This window comes from Opisthocomus hoazin, chromosome 2, assembly GCF_030867145.1.
Source record: "Opisthocomus hoazin isolate bOpiHoa1 chromosome 2, bOpiHoa1.hap1, whole genome shotgun sequence".
Lineage (NCBI taxonomy): Eukaryota > Metazoa > Chordata > Aves > Opisthocomiformes > Opisthocomidae > Opisthocomus > Opisthocomus hoazin.
Window position 1 is genome coordinate 127,003,000 of NC_134415.1, and position 26,403 is coordinate 127,029,402.

Consider the following 26,403-nt stretch of genomic DNA (forward strand, 5'->3'; position numbering starts at 1 on the left):
TGTCTCTGAATGGGGAGCCAAGGCTGAGGGGAAAATTGAGAAAAGATGGCCTCTGTTGGCTGAGGAAAGAGGGCTGAGGTACAGTCTGACTCATGTGTCTTCGAGCAGCAGAGTGGGAGGAATTGAAAGAAGAAGCCATGGAGAAGAAACCATCCAGGGCTTTTATTGAGACTGACCAGAGAAGATGAGCTGCAGCCATTAGAACAGTGTTTGGGAAAGCTTTCTAGTTGAAGTGGAGAGAATTAAATTGCAAAATACCTTGAGGCAAGAGTGTGAAGGCTGTGTGAGGTGAGATGCCCAGGCTGAGCCCCTTGTCCTTGACTCTTTAAAGCATCAGGATCCCTGCAGAGACATGACCAAAGGCATAGGAGAGGAGTGAACCCCCCAGGGGACTGGAATGTGGAGACCTAGAGGGAAAGAGCATGGGCACCTGGCCAGGAGCCTAGAAGAGTAGCCAGAGGAAGCTTGCTCTCTTACCGACTTGCCCCGAGTCTGCTGCTACTCATGGGGTCTCTGGAGCAAAGATCAGGACATTTCACCTACCTGGAAGATATCCCAGAAAAAGTCCAGGGCTTATGTCCAACTGTGTGCTGATTGGCCGGTTTCTACTCCACCTCCCCAAAGTAGGTAAAAAGGCACCGAGAATGTGTTTCTTTCCACATATATCTGTGGTTTAACTATTAACAGAGAGTGAGTCAGATACTGACTTCTGAGATATGAAAAGAAGCAGCAACTCTGAGCCGTTTCCCAAGAGGCGGGCCCAGGGTTAGGTCTGTGCAGACTTTCAGAACAAGCACAGCATTTACCTGCCTGCACAAGACCCTCTGGGTTATTGGAAGGACAGCGAGGGAACTAGGGACGTCTTGAAATGCAGTGGGAGAAGGAGGCAACCCCTCGCAGCCCCTTGCTCTTCCCTGCTCAGTCCTGCTGATTTCCTCCACCAGGTCTCAGGTTCCTGCATTTCTGACAGGTAGTGAGTGAGCCGAGCAAGGGTGAGATTGTCACAGACATGAGTGACAGGCAGCGAGTGTTTCTTCCCTGCTTGGGAACATTTTCCCTTGGCCTTATTTTGAAGTGGAGATTCAAAAGCTTGCTTTGGGCCATTACTTGTGGCTCCTCCAAAGTCTGACAGGCAATTTCCCTAGACATATGTCTTGAGCCAGACGAGTGGTTTCTAAAGTGTTTGTTAAGTTTACGATGGTCAAATATTTCACTGCTCTATGATGTTTTATGTGATGCATGAGGAGAACTTGACCAGGTTCTTTTAGGAACAGGAGAAAATTCTTTTGGTGTTTAGTCCTCTCGGTGAGCAAGACTCAATAGCACAAGAGTCATTGTTTTCCCTGTCCCAGTTCTCCTCACCTAACATCAACTCCAGAAAAAAAACACCCAAACAGATACTGACATAGGGGTCACTGGCCAAACTTGATGGAAATTTGGGTGATCTGGTCACATTAGATATATCACTCATAATAAAGTAAGCATCTTTGCATCTTTGAAGACAATGCTAGAGCCAGTTTAATTTTAAAGTGGAAGTCTGGGTTTGGTTTTCTTTCAGAGTTCAGTGGATGTCATTAATATGCATATTATTCTAAGGTAAAGTGGTTCTTTGTTCCAAGTATAGTATTTCTTCCAGTACTCTTCAACATGTTTGCACAGTAGTTCTGAACTGGGACAACATCCATCATTTTGTTGCGGTAGATTGTACTAGTATTTGTGTGCATCTATATGCGTGTTTGTATTTGGAGGAATGTGTAAAGAAGCAAGGTCTGCCTTGGAGGTCAGGGATGAGCAAGTGTGGTTGTGTGGGTGGCGTGATCCGTGCAGTACCAGAGACTGATCCCTGGCCTGTTTGCTTGATGAGAAGATGCATAGGTGTCGGGACACATATGTGGGAGTGGACTGCTAATACAGTTTGTACTAAATGTATGCATTTTTTGTTTCTGAGTCAGAAATACATCTGAGAAAGAAAAACTAATGGAAGGTAGTATAGGAGGGGAAGAGGTGCAGGTCTGAGATGGGAACTCTTAGCGGAGAGTGAAAAGTGAACTTCTGCAGGAGGCCTGTGGAGAAGAGGAAGAGCTCTCTTTAGCCAAGTGCCTCACCATATATACTTTGATAACAGGTTGATCCCAGAGAGAGAAAAAAGACTGTATGTCCCCAAGAACTATCAAACAAGTAAAACTGATCATATGATCATTTAATTCATGCATTTAATGAGCAACAGATTTGAATACAAATGTTAAAAGAAGTGTTGTAGGCAAATGTTCAGCAAACGGCTTTAAAATAAGCTTGCTTTGAGTAGTGAAATACAAAGATATTGCTCTGAAAGAGGTGGTACTTAATATGTGTAAGACAGTCTTCAAAGTTATGATCATCCACTGGTGTTCTGGAAAAGGGATGAGTGTCTAAAAAAACTTGACCTTTGGTTAGTTTAAGTAAGCAAAAATTGCTACTAAGAGGAAACAATAATAAGACTTTTATTTCTTTAACTCTAAGTACTTTGTTTAATTTTATTAAAATTTAATCCATCTGTATTTAATCTCTTGCTTAAAAAAAAAAGACAGACTCTACATTAGAAACATTAGATTTGAAGTTTTCACTTCAAAAAAAGTGAAAACCACCAATCCCAATGCCTGACTTTGACCCTTACAGAGAAAGAGATCTGTTTTCTTACTTGCACTGGATACAGATTTCAAAGGATGACTGATCTCACCTCCAAAATGCTACTAATTTGAAAAATATGAACAGTCTCTTAAGTTTTCTTCCAAGACTGACAGAAATCTAAGAAAGCACTTTCAGCATCCTGATAGTGGAATGCAATGTCAAGTTGAATGTTATACACAGTTGCTGCCATTTAACTCATCTTTTTCAGATGTTTTTAGGCACAGTTTAATAAATGTCAATACTGAATGAGCTTTTATTCATTTTTAAAAACGTAAACCTTATTTAAGCTTTTTTATGTAAAAACAAGTCAAGGTGAGAGCAAGGGTAATACAGAAAGAGCATTCTGTAGTTATTGGAGAGGAGAAAACATCAGCAGTCGTTTATAAAAAAAGAAATGCTAATCATCGTGAATCTCAGATTTAGAGTAGTTGTACATTAACTTTGGTTTACTTTTCAGTCCCATCCTCAGAGCTCATCCTCCACCCTGTGTCTCGTTTAACTCCTTGCTTTCCTTTCTTGCCAGTGTGTGGCTCCCTCCTTGACAAGCAAAAGGGTTCTTAGCAAAATGTTTTAAGCTTCTGTAAGGCTGGACACCTCTCCATCATGTCCAGTAACGTATGACACAGAAGTTGTAACTACGTTCAAAAGAAGCTCTATTGACTCAGGGTATTCAAAGCTTTGACTGTCAATTTGGAAATAACCAACCAAAGAAAATACCCTGAGACAGAGAACCAAATGCCACTGACATTTGAAGTACGGAGGTAAGAAATTAGGGTAGAGAACATTAGGAGAAACAAATAAGTATCTTCAAGGGCATGGTGACATTGAAAAGAAAGCAGTGTTTAAAGCTCTGATTAAAAGCAGGTTATCTAGAAAGCCAGCGACTGCTGTTTTTCATTTCCCGATGACACCATCACAGACATCTTTGTGCACCATGTGTTGCACAGAGAGAGACTGTTTGATGTGAAGAGCAGTCTGAAACATGCTGGAAAAAGTCTGAAGCATGCTGGGAAAATTCTGTGTCCAATCTTTTAGTGTAGAGTGGTCAAACCATAAGGCCTGGGTTCATTTGTCTTGAGCTGAGGCACTTGTCTAAGGCTTCTGCCGTTAGGAAAGGAATGGATTTGCAGTTGTGCATGTATATTTTTTCCTGTCACATCCAGCAGTTTTTTCATATAATGGTCTGTAGTTTCTCACATCCTGTTCATTTAGTGTAACTTCACATAAGGGTTTAGTCATCTGGCTGCACCAAGTTGTTCAAGAGGTCACTTCTAGGCCTATTTCTTGTATGATGTTTTTACAACACATGCTTTTTAAATTTTTAATTGTCCTGATGCTTTTTCTGCATTGTTAACAGTTTTGAAGTATAGTGAACATCAGAATGAACCTATTGAAGTGTTTTTCACAGATGCATTTGTGATCCCTCTTCCAGTTGCTGAAGTCATATACTCCTCACATGGTTTCAGCCATCTACAATATAGTTCCCCAGGCTAAGCTAGACTTAGAGTCATAGAATCGTAGAATTCTTTGGGTTGGATGGGACCTTTAAAGGTCATCTAGTCCTAGCCCCCTGCAATGAGCAGGGACCTCTTCAACCAGATCAGGCTGCTCAGAGCCCCATCCAACCTGAACCTGAATGTTTCCAGGGATGGGGCATCTCCTACCATTCTGGGCATCCTGTGCCAAGGTTTTACCACCCCCATCATAAAAAATTTCTTCCTTATATCTGTTCTGAATCTCCTCTCTTTAAGTTTAAAACCATTACTTCTAGTTCCGTCGCTACGGGCCCCTTGTCCTACAACTATAGGCCCTGCTTCCACTTAGTGGATGAGGGTCTGAGTTACTATGGATAGCTTATAAGGAGAACTGGAGAACAAAACTCCATAGTTTATTTCCCCTCCATTTGTTTTAAGGAACTAAACATAACTATTGAGGTACCATTCTGAAAATTTTACTTACAATGGGTGGGACTTTCTTACTCAGGTATTCCTTTGTGGTCAGCATTCACTATCAGTGAAATTACCCCACAGCTGCAGGTGAATGAAAGACCCTCTGAATCCCCAAGGAGGATTTTGAGGGGTGAGCTTCATGTATTGAGGACAAGATTTTTACAGTCTGTCTGCATATGGGACCTTTTTCAAGCACTTCAATACTTTGTGTTTGTAAATTATGCACAAAGTACTTTTAAAATCTTTACATATGCAATATTTACATTGTTAAATGCCTTCTGAGTTTCTACAGAAATAATTGTGTGAAAGCTTTGAAGGAATAAAAGATGTCTTCTAGCCAACAAGGTAGAAAAGAGTCAGTTGTTGCACATCTGCAAAAGAGCATATCTGAACTAAAGTGTGTTACAACAGATGTATTTTCAGTCATAGCTAGAATTTCGAAATATATATATGCAGCATACAGTTTATGTAACATACGGGACAGCCCTGCCTAGTATCTTTGTAAAGTTTTTCAAGACAAAATACAACAGCAGAGCAAAAAACAGCTGTGCTATTTTATATGAGAATTTTCCTCTTAAATCTGATAAGTAATACTTGAAATAAGATGCTAATATAAAGAAGTCTTGAGAGTTCATCCACTGTAGCTTGTCCTTTTGGAATATCTGCGGTAGCTTTTTGTGTCTGAATAACGTCTAGAGGCACTGTGGTCTTTCTGTTAGGTTTTTGTCTTCCATGCATTGCCTCCCAATGGATTACCTCGTGTAGGTAGGCACAGATGTGTGACGCTGCTCCCAGCTACTGGTATCTCATAGAATTCCTTCAGGTACATCAATTTTTGTCTCTTTTAGTTGAGCAGCCACTATCATCACTTTTTGGGTGGAGTTAATTTAGCTTAATTTAGCTTCAATTTTCTTCTTTTTGCTTTCTCTTGTTTTAGGAGGTAGTAACTTTAAAGGTAGCGACATACCATACAGAAGTTCTCCACCGAGTCTTCTGTAAGTTGAACACAGTTGCTTTCCAACCAGTTCCTAACAACTCACACTTTTTCTTGAAGCTAGTATTTAGTGCAGTTTATATCTATTGACATTAACAGTGCTACTATCCACTTATTACTGTTGGATATAAGAATACATATTGTGTAATTGCCTGGTTTTCACAGCTCCTACTCAATTCCCTTCTAGTGTCCTTGAAACAGTCGAAATAAATTTATGCCAATAGTGTTTTTCACCATTTCACTTTCTTCTCCCTTTCAATAAACATATTAGCAAAGAGCCTTGATAGCCATTTTGCACTTAGTATACCTCGTCAATCACTATATTCTGTGCTTTGTCATGAAAATTGTTTCAACATTTTGTTTCCTGTCATAGTCAATCTCCAAAATCCAGCGTATTGTCTCTCACATCCAAAAACAGGATGACACACTTTCTTAAAAAGTTAATCTTGGATGCTCTGGTGAAAACTTGTTAGAATCCAAATAAACATCTTCTTGACTACCCCTACGCAGCTGAAGGACATGAGTGTAACTCAGAAGTCTTGCAGTCAGATAAGGTAACCCGTAATAGGCTAGAAACAAGAAGTTGTTTCAATGGCTGTATTGACTCAGTGATGACCAAAGGTAAAATGCAGATAATTTTGTAGAGCAGCTTGTGGTGGGTTTTTCTGATGAACAAACCTATTGGAACAATCTAATTAATTCACCTGTGCTGGGTTAATGTCTATATTACAAAAATATAGCGACGTACAGCCCCTTCTTGAGAACCTAGTGTGGTCAGGACAATACTTGGATGTTGTTTTATAGAATTAGAAACTGAAAAGAGCATCATTAGGACAAATATTACACATTAATTATTTTTCTACATGCTGGCTTCAAATCTGCTGTGCTCATTATAGTTGTTGGCTTGAATTTCAAGTGGTTTCTCCTCTTCTGGAACCTGCCATGAAAATCAGAGAAGAGTTCAATTGATGAGATATAGACTTCCTTTTGCCATAAAAGGAGACTGAAGTGCACTGAGAATGTAATTCTATTTGCATATATTATGTGTTTATTTGATATTATGTGTCTGTTTATACATTGACCCAGCCTGACGTGAACCAACAGTTTTAAATTCTGAGGGATCGATTCAGTTTTCTTAACAGAATTCTTTGACATTGATGTTAGCTATGAGAATGCAAACTTAATATCTGGGATTTTCAGAGAGCTCTGAACAAAAAGCTGACCATCTCTAATGAAATGTAAACCATGTTTTATGACAAATATTAATGTCCCTTCCCATTACCTGATAAAGCTCATTTAGAATAGAATATTTCTGAGCAGTTCTACTGATACTGCAGGACCTTCAGTTGAGCAAGGTTATATTATTATCACTGGTTAACACAGGCTGTGAATTCTTCAGCCACAGTTTAAAACTTTCTCTTTTTTTCTGCCTTTTTTTATCATCTACTATCTCAGGTCTTGCTGAAAACTAGTGCTTTGACTATCCCAAGGCCAAATAGGGAACGACTTGCTGAGCTATCATGAAAAGTTGTTTTTTTCTGGTTGTCATTGCTACAGCTGATCTTTTGGCTCAAAACTTCCCCTTAGACTGCAATCTTTCTCTCACCAAAATCCAAATAGTGTGTTTCATACTGGAGTTTAATTCATTAAAAAACTAAGAAAATCTCCTTTTGGGTTCACAACATTTTATTTACAAGGAAAGTTTATCATGTATTTCTTTTTATCTTGCCTTTTTGACTTCACCCTGGCATAAAGAATAAAAATCAGGTTGCCTAAATTAAGAATCTGTCATCAGTCTCTACTGAAGGGAGATGCAGAAAGCCTACATACAGGGAGCTGCTTAGGTTAACCAAGAGGAAAGGTATGTCTGAGTTTCTGCTCTGCACTTCATTGCAGGCATCCCGCTCAGAGATGTATGTGGGACTCATCTGATCAAATCTAGGTGTCTATGGTATAGAGCTCTATACTTGAGGTAGGCAATGAAAGGTCTTTTGTTATCAGTGGGCAATACAGAGACTTTCAAGGTTTTAACTAATGTAACTGAACATAAGCCTAGAGACATTAAAATGAACTGCAATCTAGAGCCATCTCTTCATGGAGCATAATGGAAACCTAGCAGGGCTATTTCAGATGTATTTGTTTCTCAGCCCCATTGTGTCTTCATGCATAAAACAGTAGTGCTAGGAGGCCCGTCTTCTTCTGGTAACCTCAGTGGTCAGATCATTCAATCAGGAAGCCAAAGAGCTTCTGCTCAGCCTAAGGGCACTCTACACATACTGAAGAAGTGGTCTAAATTTCATTCAGGATGAAATTCTACACAACACTAGAATAACAGCACCCTTTAGCTAGAAATGCAAATATCATGTGTCTAAACCACAAGAAGGAAGAGGATACCTGACACAGTGAGCGCTTAAAAGAGAGGTAGAGAGCTCTACTGAGGTCTCAATTTGTTGGCTCTGGTTCTGGTTTTTGTTCAAGGTTAGCCCTATGCAAATGGCCTGACTAGCTACCAAGTCTGAAAAAGATCCTGAACGTGGCCTTGATAAATTCACAGCCTGGGCCAGAGTAACATTTTTGAAAGCTGAGTCGTGCACAAACCACAAATCCCAGGGGAGTGGGACTGAAGGGTGCTGTACATCTTCAGTTGTAATGAAAATAAAAGGAGGTTGTACCTTACCTCCCAATAAACAGAGTCATCAAAGCAGTTCTGGTCAGATACTTGTCCCAAGAAAGGCAACTTTAGAATACCACCTGCAGGAAAAACAGGATCAGAGGTTGAATAATGGTCAAAATGCCCAAATAAGTATTCCTTGGGTGTGCCCTAGGGAGTCATTGAAGTTTTCTGACTCAATTCCTAGCCTACAGAAATGCCCAACAATCTTGGGACATCAGGTCACGCATTATGAGAGGTGATGCAGGTTTCTTCATGTCAACATGAAGAAGAGCTTGTTTTTAATTGCTCAAACCTTTCCCAGATATCAGACTGGAAGCTTCTATTTCAGCCTGAAGTTTTGTTTGGAAAGTATCCACAGTGTCTGAATCTAGAGAAGAATTCCATCCAGAACAACATCTTACTGTTCCTGTGTAAACAAACCTGTGTCTATGAAGTGTGTATTAGTATCTAGGCTTCATTTGAAGACAAAATTACTGGAAGACTGCTTTTCTGTATTGAAGTTTCTGCCCATGTGATATCATGCATTATTTCCATTTTTCTATTTTGTATTATTCACATGAAATTGTAGATACATTGACATTCTCCATGGGCAAACCACTAAATTCACGTATAGTTCAGTTGTTATATGCATCATACTGACCTGTCAATGCTCCGCCCACCAGTGCAATTCCGACTGAACTGCCCAGGGCAGCAGCCTGCATGCCGGGAGTAAAGCGGACACCTTGCCTGAAAAGGGCAGAAAAACAAACCATTGACAATCAAAAAATTATTACACTTGAAGACTGATAATTGGTCTTACAATGTGGTACTTGCTGTCTGCTAGACAAGATGTCTCATAGGAAAATATCCTGCCGTTTCTGTGCACAAGACAGAAACCATGATTTTATTTTGGTTTTGTTTTAGACTGCAGGTGGAAACAAATTATTTGAAAAGTTTGTTAGTATATTGCAAGCCTTCAGAGAATACTCTCCTTTGTCGAAAAGGCCAGCATTTCATCTTCTTGGAGTCTTTTAAGATAGTGGAAATAGCCCATTTTACCAGTTTTCTTGGAAATCTTATGGTTACCAACCGTGTAATTGTAGAATCATAGTAAAGATTATTCTGTGTTTGAATGGTTCTGTATGCTGTTTTTTATGATGATTTTAATTTATGTATTTTTACTTGAGCTTTTAATTTGGAACAAGCTTGGCATATAAACACTGTGTTAAAAGCAGAATGTCAGGAGTAGTTCTATTTAAACTAGAATGTGATGTCTGACATCAAATCAATGCTGCATTTTCTGAAAAAAAATCCCCATAAGTAGATCCAAGGAAGGTGGAAAATTAGGATAGACCTTCAAAAATCAGTAAATTAATTTCTCTCATCTCTCTATAACTCACTTAGCTTCGTCTTTTATGGCAGTTACTACAATGCCAGCGATACCTCCCAGTATTCCAGGTAAACCATGTAAATTATGAATTCCGCAAGTGTCTTGAATGTTCAGCTTGGATGCCAACAGAGGCTGAAATGAGGGGAAATATGAAGTTTACAGTGAGTTTATAGTATACTATTATCTCTAGAATGATATGCAAAAGAAAGTAATGCGGAAGTATAAGAAACAATGTAACTTATTTCATGTACACAGAGCTTAGCTGTAAAACCTGCTGTCTTTTCTTCCACTGTGAAATTGTTTATATGCAGACAAAACCAAGTATGTGTGTGTAACCGTACAAATGTCCAAACTATCATCATAAATACAATGGTGCAAAACACATGACAGTCCACTGATATTCCTAATCTTTTCAGCCACTGCAGCAAAGGCTGAAAGAGGTGGCCAAGTGTCACACACACCTGTCCTGAGTCTACTAGTCAGGTATTTTCTTCCAGAACATTTCTCCATCAGGAAATGCCTGTTTAAACAGTTTTAGTCAGAATGGTTTTTTTCTACATTTTGCACATGAAACAATTCAATTTTATACTTCAAAATTACTTTTTTAATACAGATCTATGCAGAAATTTTAAAGTCCTGAAATGTAATTAGTCCTATTTCACTGAAACATGGGCTTGAAACAACATTACGGCAGGTCCTTGAACAGAAATCCCAGCTTTAATGAACTCTAATATTATGTGATCCTTCTCTCTTTTTAGCTAGGTGATGGGCTGAAGTTATCTCATAAGTATATATTTAAATCACACTGATTTAAAATAAACTGTTATCTAGAGCTTACTCTTTACACTGTACCAGCCAGTTTCTAAACTTCCGTTCTGGCAGACCAAGGGAGCTCCAGTAAAGCCAGTGAAGCAATTACTAAGTGAGACCAGGGTTGGGTCCTCAATACTTACACTCAGGAATCGGAACCCAAGGACAGAGATGATTCCAGCAATGCTCCCAATGCACATGGCAGCAAAAGGGTGGATTGACATGTCAACACAGGTACCCACTGCTACTCCTCCTGCCAGGGTGGCATTTTGAATGAGAACCTGCAAAGGGTATACAGAGGTGGAGATAACATACGTAGGACAGAGGCAGAGATAATATGTGTGGAACAGAGACTTGTTTTAGGTCTGAGTGACTTTGAAGGCCTTTTTTGCATACAGAAGTTTTCCTTTTCTTCAGGTGGGATTTTTCTAAAGAAAACTGAACAGGAATTTGAAAGAGGGTTCCCTGTTACATGTTCAGGGTGTTGGTTCAAAGCTGCTCTAGGCCAGTTTAATGGAGTCCAACATTTCCAAAGTCACTAAAACTCATCTGACCTCTTGAGAAGCCAGTCTGAGCCAGTAAGAACTGCCTCCTACAACAGCAGCAAATTCTGCAAGCTTGTTGAACTGTGCCTGCTCATGTTGGGCTTAGATAAACACTGCAACTTCTGGAAAGAAGTGGATGAAAACATAAGGCTGGATGTTAGGAAAAGGAGACGAAACGTTGGCAGCCTGGCGGCCCCAACCTAGTTTGGCTTTGCCTGTTGTGCAGCTGCACTGTGAGATTGCCATGACAGACCTAGTTTGGCTATTGCAATACAGTAACTCACATAGGATCTTCTCTGGAATAAGACCCAGAAGTCCAACTGAACATAGGACTAATGTCTCTGTGCCACAGCAGGTTCTGTGGACAAGACAGAACAAGGGAGCAGGACCATCTCGATAATGTCTAAGTGCTTTTCAGTCTCCGGATGTAGTGATCCCACCGAGGAATCATCACACACCTAAAGCAGGGCATGTTGCCTCAGGGCACAATCTTACATTACAGATTTTAGAACTATAATAGCTCTAAATTTGGCACAGTGTGAGCAAAGGCTCCAAACAGCTCATGGACATTGGGAATCTGCCTAATCATCCTTATTACGGAGGGGTGATTCCATTTAACAGAGGTTGTGATGTGATTCTTACCATACTGAATTTGCCTCTTTGATCCACCAAGCTGGAGAGGGCAAATGTTACGATGGTACAGGCAGCCAAGGCATAGTAAGTGTTGACAATTGCTGTAGTCTGGGAAATTGTTCCGGGCTCAATGACAGAGTTAAAACTGGGCCAAAAAACCCAAAGGAACAGAGTACCTGGGAGAATATAAGTCAAAATGAAACAAAGGCTATTCAGTCACAAGGGGCATTTCAATGTGAAGGATCCAACACAACAGAACTAGCTACAAGAAATGGGGAAGATGATTGATAAGAAACACGAAACAGCCAAAAAGCTGGAAGAAATAAGAGATTATGCAGACGTTTCTGACTGGCAGCTGGTATTTTGACACGTGTCTCTGTCAAATCTTACTGGAAGACTTTAAGACGTAGTGACCCCTTGTCATGTCCCACTCACTGCCAGAGCTCGCCACCACTGTGAAAACCATACCAGAATAAGACGCATTAGCAAGACACTTCACACGCAAACCCTGTATCATCTCTTGATATAACTGATAGTTTTAGCTGATAAATCGATCTTTGAATAGGTCTCACAGACAGATAGACATATGGCTTCTAACATTCGTTACCAGGACAGGCACAGCTTAATACTTCTAATTATGGCCAATTTCTATGGAAATGCTGCTTATAACAGAAGGTACAACAAAAAGACAGTCACCACTAATGAAAATGAAAATGCATCTTTAATTTGATCTTTCCTTTTTTTAACCAAGGAAAAACTGTAAAAATATGTGTGACACTGAAAACATAGTGCATGCATCAGACAAAAACCAATCTACCTCTAGGAGTGTACTTAAGAAAATAGATGCAGTATAATAACAGGGAAACATTTAAACATTGGGATGAAAGAGGGATGAACATCTTATCAGCACTCGCTATTACTTCACTTACCAAGCATGGCAAATAGGTCCGAATGATAGGTAGATTCTTCATTTTCATGTTTGTTTTTCAAACCAGGACGATACAAGACTAGGGCTACAGCCAAACCAAAATAAGCTCCAAAAGCATGGATTGTCATTGAGGCTCCAACATCTGTGGCCTGTAAAGGGGACCCAATATAATGCCGCAGATTTTATACAACATAAAGATGAGGATTTGATGAAGGAGAATTCTGGATGACTTTAATAATTTATCTTCTCTGATAGAAACTAGAACCTAGAATATGTAAACTGGAAGTATTACGAAGTCAAAGCATTTTTTATAAACAGAAAATAATTATTGTTAAATAGTTGTACCTGAAGTATTTTAGTAACTAGGTGTTCATTGCATGAAAAGATTGTGATCTCCAGAATTGCCAAGATCAGCATCTGAACAGGACTTGTTTTCCCCAGGACTGCTCCAAATGAAATCAAAGCAGCTGCTGTACTGAAGTCTGCATTTATCATGCTGAAGTTAAGAAAATGAATAAAAACAAAACAAAGCAAAACAATAACACAGGAAAAAAGAAAATTAAAAACACCTGAAATAAGGCTGTAACATCAAACCTGTTGTATTAAAATGACAGAGCTTTCACTCTTCAGATATAAAATTATCAAAGTCATCTTTGTGGGTGAAAATTAAATCAAACCTTTCCAGATGGGTTTTGTAGGGATCTTACCAGCTACTGAGGAAGAAGTGTGGGAAAGTTACCTCCTATTTATACCATATATTTGCCTAGGTGGTTGAAATTATAGTGATAAGTCGGATGAGATGTGTATTGTGGATGTTCAGGGATACTTCCAGCTTTAACAGTCACTTGAACTCCAAAGATGGCAAAGAGCTCTTAGCTTTGGTCAGATGGTTTATCTCATTTCAAAAACCTCACACGCCTTTGTATTATTGTGCATCATATTTGCACTAGCTGTCAGTAAGGACCAGTGTTAACAGGTTACAGAGAATGGCAAAGATGAATAAAAACACACAGTGGTCAAAAATTTTCAGCTCAGAGGGAGACTAATTTATGGCTCCCTCTACAAACGCCTGTCTGTAAGTGTTAAGGAGCTACTTAAATTATTTCTGCTCGTCCCTCAGTAATGTTTCCATGCTGTTCCCTTCAAAATTGTCTGCAAGCTGTCATAGAAAACAGAGTTGCAAATGTGGAAAACACCATGAGACTTTGGTAGAAACAGGACAGATGAAAGTGAGGGGGATTAGAAATATCTAGAGAAGTTGCTCATGAGATCTCCTGCAATTGGAGTCCAAAACCTACTGCAGTAAGGTGCTTATGCAAGTCATTCCTTGAGAAGTAGGAGAAAGCCTCATGAATGGATGGACACACTATTTCAACCTTTCTTCTGTGACCCTGTGCATTGTGGAAGGACAGATCCTTTCATGCCTGCTGGATGCAGGATGTGCTGTGTTACTGCTGGAGATCTTCCAGCTTCCACAGCTCCAGAGATTCAAAGCAGTCTCTATCCACGTAACCTATGGCCCACACTTAATGTAGGACCCTTTGGTTCCCTTGGCCAAGTCCACCAGGTGTTGCCTCGTTAGAGATGAAGGGCAGATGAATGTAGAGAGGTGGACAGTAAGGCTCTGTTGGGAGGTGGACAGTAAGGCTCAATCAAATTTCAGTGAACCTAGAAGTCTGATCCCACAGATTTTGTAGTTTATGGCTTCTCCTTATATCTTAAGGGATAGCAATGTCAGTTTTGATAAATTCATGTGTACCTTTCAATATTAACATGAATTTTCCCTCCATCCATGTGCCAAAATCCTTGCATCAGTGTTCCCCACTGGAGACCGAAGGCAGCAATGAGCATGTTGATACCAACACTGCTGAATCCATATTTCTTCAGAAAGGTCATCAGGAAACCAATTCCAACAAATATCATCACATGGACATCCTGAAAATCTGAAGGGAAAACATGTCTGTGTAGTAACTATGAAGGGAGGAAGGGGAGGGACTAAAGAGGATTTAATAGAAGAGTTCCAAACTTCTATCATCATTGTGATCCATCCTTCCCCACTTCATGTCCAGGCTACTAGTTGAAGATTGACTGTCTTGAAAATGCAAGACCCAGCTATTTATTTTATTCCATGCTACATCATTATGGAAAGAACACTAGATCTCTATACTAGCAAATTTAATGTCTCTGGAACTGTTCTCTGCATGTGAAGCTACCTGGAACACCACAGATTCGTGTACTTACAGAAAAGTTCCCTTCCCCCTCAGATAAAGGTTGTCACATGCAGCATGTTCTGGCTAAGTCCAAAGTTGTACATGGGATTTGTTTGGTAGAATACTAATTGGCCCAGTGCAAAGGTTTGCTTGTGATCCCTAAAAATTACTGTGCAAGAGATTGATTTCTTTACCTGTGCAAAAGAAAAAAAGAATTTAAGGTAATGTCTAAACTAGTAAATTAATATTGCTAATCAACATATACTAAGCCCTCCTTCAAATATGTGATTTTCTTCAAATATGTATTTTGTTAAAATATGACTAGTTATTTTTTCACTTTTTTAAGTTTCTTTTTTTTAAATTTCCTTTTTTAGGCTTTTTAATAAAAACTGAATTTATCACCACAACACCAATGTTTTATATCTTAAAATGTTTTGTTTCTCTGCAGTGGTTTATGGGATTTAATGAACCCTACACCAAACAGGTCTGAGTTCTGTAATTAAAGCCTTTTCTCTGATTTTGTTGTTAGTAAGAACCACAGTATAGAGAAACTATTTCTTTTCATTTCTATTTCATTTCTTTTTACATGTAAATATGCTGGAAACACTTGAGACTTTGACCTGGTTAGTATAATGTTTGGCTTGAATTTACATTTCCCAGTTATGTACTTTCAGCTTTCCTGCAGTTTTGCTGTACGCATTACCATGTTTAGCCAAAAGAGGGCCCAGAAGTGTCAAAAGTTACTGGAGATTTCTAAGAAACTCTATTATGTTTGCACTGTCATATTCCAGCCCTGACATAGCATACATGCATGTAGTAAGATCTTTTACATTGGGCTACACGTGTTTAAGAAACAGCATAGAAATGCAGGTGGTTCACAGACGTCCCCAACCCTTTTGCTTCCCCTTTAGGCTGGATGTTTTCACATTTATTTTCTCACTTCAATAATAGCTAGTGGTGGGATTTTTGAGACGCCTGCAGTCCTTCGGAATTTTCCCATTTTTCTCCATGTTACTCAATTTCCAGAACTACTATCCAAACTCTTGTGCTTACTACTTGTTTTAAAGGACACACAATCAACTTCCCCATTTGGGCTTCTGCTTTTGATATACTTGCATATTTTGTATTGCAGTGCTGCATGAAAACAACTGTCTGTCTTAGAGTTCAACATATTCCCTTGTTTCAGAGGACCTGGCAAGGGATGAGAAAGATATGGCTGAAGACAACACAAACCATGCTAGTACAACCTTCATGATCCTACCAGCAGCAAAGTCTTTAGTGTCTTAGTGGATGCAGAACCCAAAACACAACTTAATTTGCCCATATTCCTCTGTCAGAGGGAGTCAGTAGGGAGTGTTTAGGAAAAGAATGTTAAAGTACAAGCTCATCTGATGGGTACATCCTTCTGTGCACCCTTCCAGCTTGCAGCAGCTGTGGCTTTGTGCCTGACTCGACTGTGGTGGTGGACTGCACATCTAGAGCAACTCTGCTTCAAATGTCTTGGAAAACGTGTACCAGTGGTTGGTGCTGGTAGAACAGAGAGTGGATAACCTTCCCGGCCTTCTCCTAACACAGCCCTGATGTCCTCAAATACAAGTGATGACCCACTTTTTTTTTTCAAGTAGGACAAAAATATGGTGGCAGCTAACATGAGAAAGATCTTCTCAAATAGCAGAAGGAGTACCCTGAGGTCTTTCCCCCCCTCTTTTTTGAGCATAAGCAGAAATTGAATGCTGAATAAGACTTTTCCCCCCTTTTTAAAAAGAATTTTCTGTGAGTGACCATTCACCCAGTAACCTGTGGGATCAGCACCTTCGTGTTTGGGAAGTGGCCCAGGTTTTTTGTCTGACTCTTGCAAAAATACTTTACTAAGAGCTTGTTAGTATAACAAAAAAAACAAAATACAGAACTAAAGGGCAAATCCATAAAATCTGCACAGCAACATCTAAAAAAGCAGCCTTTTTGTTTGACTTCAGTAGAAGAAAATGGAAATATATTTAATAAATTCTTAGCATGGCAAATCAAAGTGAAATATGACTTCAACAGTCTTCAGTTTCTATCAAACTTGAGTTTCATGCACAAAATGAGGTCTACATTTGAATATGAACCATTTCTGCTCTTTTTATTATTTAATCAGCCTATGCCATGGACTTTCCAATGAAGTTTAAGGAATAACCCAGCCATTAGTTTTGCTCAATCACAGGACAGGCAGCTTCAGGTAAGAAAGCTTTTCCAGTCTCTCGGAGGAGATTATGGTTCGTTAGCAGCCAGCATATTACTTGCTCTTGTTTGCAGTCTCCTGGTTAACCCATTGCAGACAAAGCAGGTAAATTGTTCTCATCAAAACAATCCTATTCATGTATACAACCTCTCAAAAAATTGTGTCTTGTTTAGTAAAAGATGCTTTACTGCTTAAGGAACCTGGCGCTACATGTGAGCAAAAGAACGGGTTTCAAAAGCACATTGATGACTGAGGAGTTTATTTCTCAGTGCCCGTGAATATGGCTTCTGCATATTCAGGTCTCTTTTGAAAGGTGCTGTTAGAAAACTTACCCCAGCCCTGAAGGTTAGAAGAAATTCTGTTTGAAACAGGTAGCTGGATGATATGTAATCCTGGGTCCTCCTGAGAGCTAACCAGGATTCATATAAATGTTTGAAAGCTGTCTGGACTTATTTACTCGAAAGATTATAAGTCTTGGTTAAAACTAGTTTAATTCATGGATGTTGAGGACAAGTTTCAACTAGTCTAGCCTATACCTTGTGCCTTAACTACCTATTATGCATCCTTTTAAAGAACAGTAGGTCTGGAAGGGTTTCAAATGATGGAGGCAACAGCATGATTTGAAATAAACTGTTTCAGTAACTAGTTGTGTTTAACAAAACATAGTACTTCTATTCTATGAGACAGTAAAATAAAGGCTGGGAAAAACACTTCAGCAGATCCTGAACAAAACCACTGCACATGATTCTGCAAGGCTACCCAAGAGCAACATATTAATTCCCCCGCAAGGTCTCTGCGTGGTGGTCAGCCTCAACACAAAGATGCTGGTGGCATCTAGGTTTATACTAAAACTGTGATTTTGCTCTGTCTAAAGGAGTAAAAAGCAGAACCCTGAACAAGAGGGGTTTTCCTAGGCCATGAGTCGTGGATTAATCACAGGACGTTATGTACAGGATACCAGCACTAAAGAAAGTGGCACAACACACCTGAAATTGTCCATACAATTCACCATGCCTGTACTTGGATCAACCAGAAATATATATAATGCAAAGCTATGCTTTGGGAATGATCTCAGCTCAGCCTCCCTTACCTGAGTGCAATCATGGCGGTCTTCAATTATTATTCTCATCTTTCTTCAGTCCAAAAACATTGAAATAACTTGGATTCATGGTGCTGAGGTATTTAAGGCACACAAAAGCAGGCCCTGCACTGCAGTTCTGAGATAATAAATTAGCCCCTGGATGAAACAGCTAAATCTATGAGGTACAGATGGGTTAACATCCCTGGGGACCATTGGGAAGCTGTTTGAATGCATCATTTTGTGAACTCAGGGGAAGTCCAGGCTCAGGATGTGTTCTGATACATCTATACAACCATAGCATTAACCTTCTGCTGGGTCCTCAGGCAAACTATGCTTTTGTTTGAGGGAAACAGGGCCTCAAAGTGAAAACACAGATATCAAAAAATCCCGCTTTTCTTACATTCGTGCATTGTGAATGAGATTAATGTACTCTTAGGTCAGCATCTGAAAATCCAGCATGACCTGTGCACTGTTTGCTCAGTTTATGTCTTTACTGGTAAAATGAACAGGCTGGCCAAAGGGCAAATGACATAGCTTAACTCAACATCTGTACAGCTACTTGCTTTTCCTTCCCAAAACACTATTTCCACTTGTACTTCTTATTGAGAGTAGTCCCTTATCTATGCTATGCCTAAGGCCATATGTAGGAGGAGGTCAAGCTGCTGATTTGAATGAACAAAAACCATGCCAGAATCTTGCAAACAGCTCAATAATGTGGACAACTGGGGGACAGTGTGCAAGTATAACATAATCATACACTGGCTGTGCAGAAAGGTGTGGGAGACAGCAGGCATTTTCTAGACATTGGTATTAGAGAAGAAATAACTGTAGGCGATCTCTAACTGGATGGATTACACTTAAAAAACTATATTGTAGTGTAACCTCTGGTGAGAAGAATCCTTTTCTCTGTGGTATTGATGAGGCTTCTGCCCTGCCTCTCACGCCTTTTTAAAGTGGAGATATTAAATTAAAAAAGAAGGCTCCACACAACGGCTGGGAGAGTGTTTTGTTAAGTGCAAGAACAGCCTACCCCAGGAGCTCCCCAGGGAAAGCAGTATCCACGGTGATGCGCATGATGCAGGCAGTCTCCATGCAGAGGACTAAAGGTTTGCTAAGAAATGCGCCATGGTGCTGCAAGGGGCCACTGAAGACTACTAAATTACTGCCATAAGCAAGAGCATCCCATGCACCTTTCTTCATTTTCCTTTGTAAGTATGTCTCCAAGGAAATGCAGGTCAGTTTAGTACCAGAGCCAGCAGATATTCAGACTGGAGGAGGTCTTTTTCTCTGTTCTTGCAGGGCAAACAGACCTTTACCAGAGTCTGAAGGACCCAAGTGCTAGGCAGCATCCTTCTGGCTTACCAAATTGTACAAAGAAGTCCAAAACAATATCATTCTGTGACTGTATCTGTTGTTGTTGTGTTGTTTTGTGGTAGAGTCAGAGAAGAGGAAGGTGGACAGGTGTTTTAGGCAATAGCTATGTTAATAATATAACAGTGCCAGAGTAGAATTATCTGTGCTGTCAAATCCTTGGTGTGGGCTCTGGCGTAATTTTTGCCTAGGCCAGCTATCACCCCCTGAGTGACAGCAGACCAAGGGTCATTCCCAATATACTGTCTAGCTAAGGCCAGCTAATTTAGGAACTGGGATAGGTCGATATCATGGACATGATTAAGCTGTGTCTCAGAAAAAGAGTGGGCTCTGGCATAGCCTAAGTTGCTATCTGTTGAGGATACTGCTGCATCTCAGTGGAGTTAACTCAATTGTGAGTAATTGGTCCCTGATGTTCATCAGCTAACTTACATCTGGAACTGAATAAAGCCGTGCATTCACTGTTCTCTCGACTGGACAACGGTCTTATGTGAGAACACAGAGCACAAGACTACTAAGGACTGAAGTGACTTCTAGATCACATTCCCCTTTAACAGTCACTGAAAGGCTAGTTGGAATGAGACAAAAAGAGGGATGCATTCAAAATTACACGGTCACTCCATACAGGCAAGGAGTTCTGTACCGTTCTGGTCATCATTAAGATGATTGCAATCAGGGCTACAAGTCGTTAAGACATCAGAGCCAAGAAAATGGACAACAAACCTTCAATACTACCAGCGAGACACAGACTGCTGCTCTGCAGACTAATTTTCCTGTTTGTGTACAACAGTCTGATCTTTGAATGAGCAAGAGGAGGATGGGAGAAGTCAGCCACTACTTCTCAGTCCAAAAGCTTTCTCCCTGAACTTCGTCAAGCATTTGCAAAACAACAAAAAAACAGAAACATTTGCAGGCTGAACTATTACTGTCCACAACTGAGCCACCGCGTTGAAAGATAGGAGGAGGTTATCTACCTTGTGACAAAAATTATCACCCTTCGTAGAGTCCAGTTTCTGTAAACATATTTTGTAACAATGGCGAATATGCTGCCCAGTTTCCATGTTCTCAGAAGACAACCTTTTGAAACCTGGATGACAGTAATGAAATGTTCTGTTCATTTTCATTATCTGATACAGTAATCGGGATAGGATGTCCTGCAAGAAGCACTCCCATCTGTCTCTGGAAATGCCAGAATTGTTCAAAACAATTCATATTTCTACAAGTTTTAACTTGCTACGCAAACACTAGAACTATTTTCAGGACTCTTCTCTCCCAGAACAGCGAACTTCTCATCAATTAGCTACTTTCAGAAATTTATATGTGCTCAGCTTGAATTTGTCTTTGAAGCCTGCTCCTTTGGCACCTCAGAAAAAGTCTGTTTGCCCCAAAGCATGTCTTTCTTTTCTAGCTATATCAATAGGTGTCTTATGTTATTCAGAAATCTTATTTAGGATTAGTTTAAATAAATTCTAACTTCTATAAATCTTAGACAGCAACACTTACGTGGGTATAAACTTAGAGAGGTGTCAACGTTGTTATATTCCACGAATATCCCAAACAAAACAATGATGATAACTTCCAGAAGAAGAGCCAGGATCGAGAACTTGAACCTCATGTTGGTGTCACGGGCTGAAGGCATTGCAGGAGAGCAGGCGGCTGTGAAATCCTGATAAAAGAAGCTTGCTTTCAGTGGAGCTGCCTAATTCAGTGGATTTGGTTGATATAGTGAAAAAAAAAGAGAAACAGAGAGGCAGGCAAACACACCGTCACACCCACTATGGGACGGAAACAGTTATGGTCAATATATCAATTTCTATTTCCCAGGCTGTTTCTGGGCATTAAATGCTGGCTGATATATTTTTTCAAATTGTAGTGCAAACCAGCTCATTTAGCCACAGATATGCTTCTCACTGTCTTGTAAGTATTTTAAAAAGGAAAGAGCCTAAAAGAAAATCTCACCTAGCCTGGTTTGTCACACATAGTAAGGAACAGAGCTACAGTGGGTTGTGTTTCCTGTAGTCAAATATTTCTTCAGGTTGTGGCTTTTGTTTTAAAAGGTAAATATTTTTTCATGTGATGTGAAGCATAAATAATTTCCTGTCTCTTCATAGAAGATATGATAGGCGAAGAGAACTGCGAAGAGAATGAAGTGTACTCCATTTCAAGGTGAATTAAGTACTCACAGAGCACAAGTTCTCATTGTGAACTGCTATACAAAAAGAAAATAATTATACTTCTTCATAGGAAAAAAAATGTTTCTAGTTTTCAGAAAATAAAGCTGTAGGTAATAAAAAGAATTTGAAAAAAACGGATAATTTATTTCAATATTCATAATTGGTTTTTTCATTTTCCTTAACTGAGACAATGAAAATAAGTTAGAGATCAAACCTCTTAAATATTTTTAAAAAGCTCACTTTGTAAACGTTCTCATGAATGAAGGAGCAAATTAAATTTCACTTAGACTGCTCTTGGATAAACACTTGTTCTTGAGATTCACGTTGCTTGTCAAAATTTGTCTTTACTCTTAAAAGTATTGTGGGTAAAATATTTTGTTGATTTTTATGTATGTTACTTTTATTGAGTAACTTGGCCTCTATTAATCCAGTATTCAGAAGATAGGCCAAAATTGTATGGTAGAAGCCTTTATTTCATGAAATATTTTATCTGTTAAAAAAAGGGATGATATTACAGTAGTAGACTAATTGGTCATGAGGTAGTAGTACTAGCATACAGCAATAAAATAACATGTACCAAAATAACCTGTAGATGCTGGGAGGTGATGTTACCTTGGGATGCTGTCCCAGTGAGACTACTGTGGGAGAACTACTACATGCTATAAGATTTCAAGAACTTAGGTGTTTTAGGTTATACCTATACTTGTGTACCAAGCAGTGCCATGGTCTTTTCTCTGGTCCTTAGGCCAATTTACATATTTGTCAATCTTTAACTTGCCAAACAGGGTGACTGACACCAGGCTTCTTACAGGATTGCTGCCCCATTCATGATAACTCCTGGACTAAGTCTGCTTGACACTATGGTAATCTTTGGAAGGATAATAGCCCTGGCACGGTTCAGTTTTCTGGTATAAAGGTAGAATTAGACCATTGTCCACACTAAATTTGAAACGATCTTAGCTTTTTCTCCTTGAAGAAAGGTCTGTGACTTTGGAATGGAAATCAAATTATTTAGGAAGAAGAACATACCAGTCTATCACACAATCAACCTTGCAAGCAGCAAATCTAAAATAAGCATACACGTATTTCTTCTTTGTAGCAACTGTATTGCGTTTGAACAGCTCAAAGAGAGGAAGCAGCGCTTTGTTAAAAAGCTGTTTCTCATCCTTGTTGTACCAGAGGATCAGACAGATGGCAATGTTTGATTGCAAAGACCTGTGAGCTCCTTCATTTGCACAGGAAGTAATTAAAAAAGAACAGAAACATGAGTAAAGTTCATTATTTTTACCCACAGCTCAGTCATGAATATCTTGTGTTACTCATATAATGTTTTCCCTAGTGAATATCTCACATGATGCATGTGCAACCTGTACGTCCTTTCAGGGGTGCAGAAAAGACTCCTTGTTGAAATCTTACTAGGGAATGTGCCTTTTAATAGAGATTTAAATTTTAAAATGGGTCAAGTCAAGGTCATTCAATCAAGACTTTAGATGAGGCTAGTACTTTATGTCTGAAATTGCATGCAGTTACATAAACAGATGCACAATCTATATTGAAAGAGTATTCATGCCTGTCTTGGTCACTTTACACTGCCTGTGTAGTTAATGCGAAATTATGTGCATCTCAAGCAATTGATTAGTCTTAACTCTCTTAAATACTTGTCTTAGGAAAAGATGCACAATGTTTTAGAGATTCTCATTGATTATAATGCAAGCCTTTAGTGCATAGTTCAGATTTAAGCATGCAGCCTCTAGAAACTTGACTCAGGATCAGGCTTTTCGCCCAAGATTTTCAAGCACATGCCGAATGTGCTCATTTACTCTGCTGCAATTCGCGTGGCTTGTGCAGTGCATGAGACAGAAATCTGTTACCTGAGAGTACAAACAAAAGCTGTGCTTCAGCATGTATGTGCCAGAAACCTGATGTACCAGTGTGACTGGAATGCACAGTCCTTAACACTTATATTTAGCAAACCTCACATTGCCTTCTTAGCAGTCTGCCAGGTGCTTAGCTTTCTCTCTTCATGCCCCCCCTTTTTCTTTTCCTTTTTCAGCCAGAAAGAGCAACTTCACTATATTCCCTGTCCAGCAGCTATATACAAATGGCCTCTATGCACGTGCAGGTGATTTATATAAGAACAGGGACTCTAAAGAAATCATGTTCCAATATTTATGTACTCCAATATTTGTTCTCCTAAATAAATTAAACACTTTTCTCTCATCATTGATAAGGCTTAATCTGCCAACATTTAACTTCAGATATGACCAACTTGAAGCAAAAAGGATTGACAACACAAGCTGCCAGGAGGAAGAAAGTGCTTGATCCTCAGGGTAGAGCTGGGCTACTTTGCTTACTGGACTTTTTGGGAAAACCCAGTTTGGCCTGAGTCACTGCCTCAGTTTTTGTCAGTTAGAGGTGGACTTTGGCTTGTATCGTGTTTGGGTTTAGGGACTACTTCAGGAAACGGCAGCTCTTTTAGATATTCTCCTCAAGCCTCTCCAAGGGAAGAAGGGTAAACAGCCATACCCTGAGTCTGAAGCAGCGGTAGCAAGGGCAACAGTTTCAGCTTTCCTCTGCAAAAGCTTGGATTGCTCTTTGAGACTGTGACCAGATGCTGCTCTACCTCACGTACTGAAAACGACGCTTCTAAACTCCTCACAGCTCATCCAAACCTGATGAGAATTTCACAGGACAAGACAAAGGCATGTTCACAGCATGTAGACTCCCCTGTCTGCCAGATCTGCTGTGCATGAGGTGAGTTTCTCAAACAAAAGGGTGAAATGAAATCACAGGAAGCATAAGGCACTGAGAGTGATCCTTAAACACTGTCCTCTGTATACACAGCTCAAAACAGAAACAGCTTCATTTCTGTAGAGGAAAATAGAGTATTCCAACTTTTCAGGTAACTTATGTATTAATGAAGCTCCCTATTAAATGGAAAAACTTCTACAGATGGCTGTGGGCCCTTGATCATACCATCTGTGGAGGGTACAAAGTGTTTATTCTCTTAAGGCATGAAAATAAGGTCTTGAACCTACAGACCTACATCACAGTGGAAACTTTGTGCATAGGAGAAAGTCAGCGGGTCCTGCATTTTGGCCTGATATATTTCCCAGCTGAAGCGACTGCCATGTCAATGGCTGTCTGTCATTCCCATCTTTTTTTCTGATTGTCTTGTTTCTCACACTTGCCTGGCTTGCCAGGTGATGGAGAACAGCCATCTGCCACATCTTATTTCAAAGGTCTTTACATGTCCATCCAACTTCTGCACAGGGCAACAAAAAGTGCACATATCTCGAGCATACGATCTTTAATAGCTAGGAGATTCCCTTGTGTCTCCCTGTTTGCTTCAACCCAGTCACGATGGCTACAAATACAATGGAAGAAGAGACGGTGTTCTTTCATAAATGTTGTTGCAATTCCAGATCTATTAACTGACTTTGGGTATTTGTCTTCTCAATGGCTGTTGAGTTTTTCATCCTGCATTTCCATCTGATGGAAAAATATGGTGTTGGTGAAGTATTGCAGCCTTTATGTAAATAAATGTGAAAAGTTATGGCAGACTTTCAAGCTTCCAGATAAATCAAAGTAAGAAATAAAGTGGTAGTTTGAGCAGTACCCTTAAGTAAAGAATGAGAAAAAAAGCTGCATTTAATCATTGCTGAGCCACTCTCCATTATCTTTGAAAGGTCCTGGAGGACCTGGACAGGAGACCTCTCCTGGACAGGAGAGGTGCCCGAGGACTGGAGGAAAGCCAGTGTCATTCCAGTCTTCAAAAAGGGCAAGCAGAAGGACCCAGGGAACTACAGGCTGGTCAGCGTCACCTCCATCCTGGAAAAGACGACAGAGCTGTAAGGCATTCTGGAGGTCATCATTAAGCAAGTGGAGGAAAAGAAGATTATCAGGAGCAGTCAACATGGATTCACCAAGGGGAAATCATGCTTGACCAATATGGAACTTTGTACAAAGGCATAACTGGCTGGGTAAATGAGGAGAGAGCAGTGGATGTTGTCTACCTAGACTTCAGCAAGAGTTTTGACACTGTCTCCCATAACATCCTCATAGGCAAGCTCAGGAGATGTGGGCTGGATGAGTGGACAGTGAGGTGGATTGAGAACTGGCTGAATGGCAGAACTCAGAGGGTTGTCATCAGCGGCGCTGAGTCTAGTTGGAGGCCTGTAGCTAGTGGTGTCCCCCAGGGGTCAGTACTTGGCCCAGTCTTACTCAACTTCTTCATCAATGACCTGCATGAAGGGACAGAGTGGACCCTCAGCAAGTTTACTGATGATACAAAACTGGGAGGAGTGGTGGATATACCGGAAGGCTGTACTGCCATTCAGTGAGACCTGGACAGGCTGGAGAGTTGGGGAGAGAGAAACTTGAAGAGATTCAGCAAGGACAAGTGCAGTGTACTGCACCTGGGCAGGAACAACCCCATGCATCAGTACAGGCTTGGGGTGGATCTGCTGGAGAGCAGCTCTGCGAAGAGGGACCTGGGTGTCCTGGTGGATGACAGGTTGACCATGAGCTAGCAGTGTGCCCTGGTTGCCAAGGAGGCCAATGGTATGCTGGGGTGCATGAAGAAGAGTGTGGCCAGCAGGTCGAGGGAGGTTCTCCTTCCCCTCTACTCTGCCCTAGCGAGGCCCCATCTGGAGTACTCTGGAGTGAAGAAGTTCTTCCTCATGTTCAGACAGAACTTCCTGTGCCTCAGTTTGTGCTCTTCACTGTGCGGGTGACGAAACCCTGGAACAGGCTGCCCAGAGAGGTTGTGGATTCT

At 40.2% G+C, this 26,403-nt stretch overlaps 1 protein-coding gene across 2 annotated transcripts; it reads right to left on the bottom strand.

Moving 5' to 3' along the window:
- Positions 1-2,211: 2,211 nt before the first annotated feature.
- On the bottom strand, positions 2,212-21,171 carry RHAG (Rh associated glycoprotein). Of its 2 annotated transcripts, none has more exons than XM_009938201.2 (10): positions 20,956-21,171; positions 14,329-14,512; positions 12,915-13,065; positions 12,571-12,718; positions 11,651-11,817; positions 10,607-10,744; positions 9,664-9,785; positions 8,925-9,010; positions 8,288-8,361; positions 2,212-6,547 (listed from the first exon to the last, which is right to left on the bottom strand). In XM_009938201.2, the coding sequence occupies exons 1-10, from the start codon at positions 21,089-21,091 to the stop codon at positions 6,470-6,472; spliced, it is 1,284 nt and encodes a 427-aa protein (XP_009936503.1). In that variant the 5' UTR covers positions 21,092-21,171; the 3' UTR covers positions 2,212-6,469. The 2 variants fall into 2 exon arrangements, with proteins under 2 accessions (XP_009936503.1, XP_075271109.1); XM_075414994.1 differs by lacking the exon at positions 20,956-21,171 and adding an exon at positions 14,811-14,932.
- Positions 21,172-26,403: the final 5,232 nt, after the last annotated feature.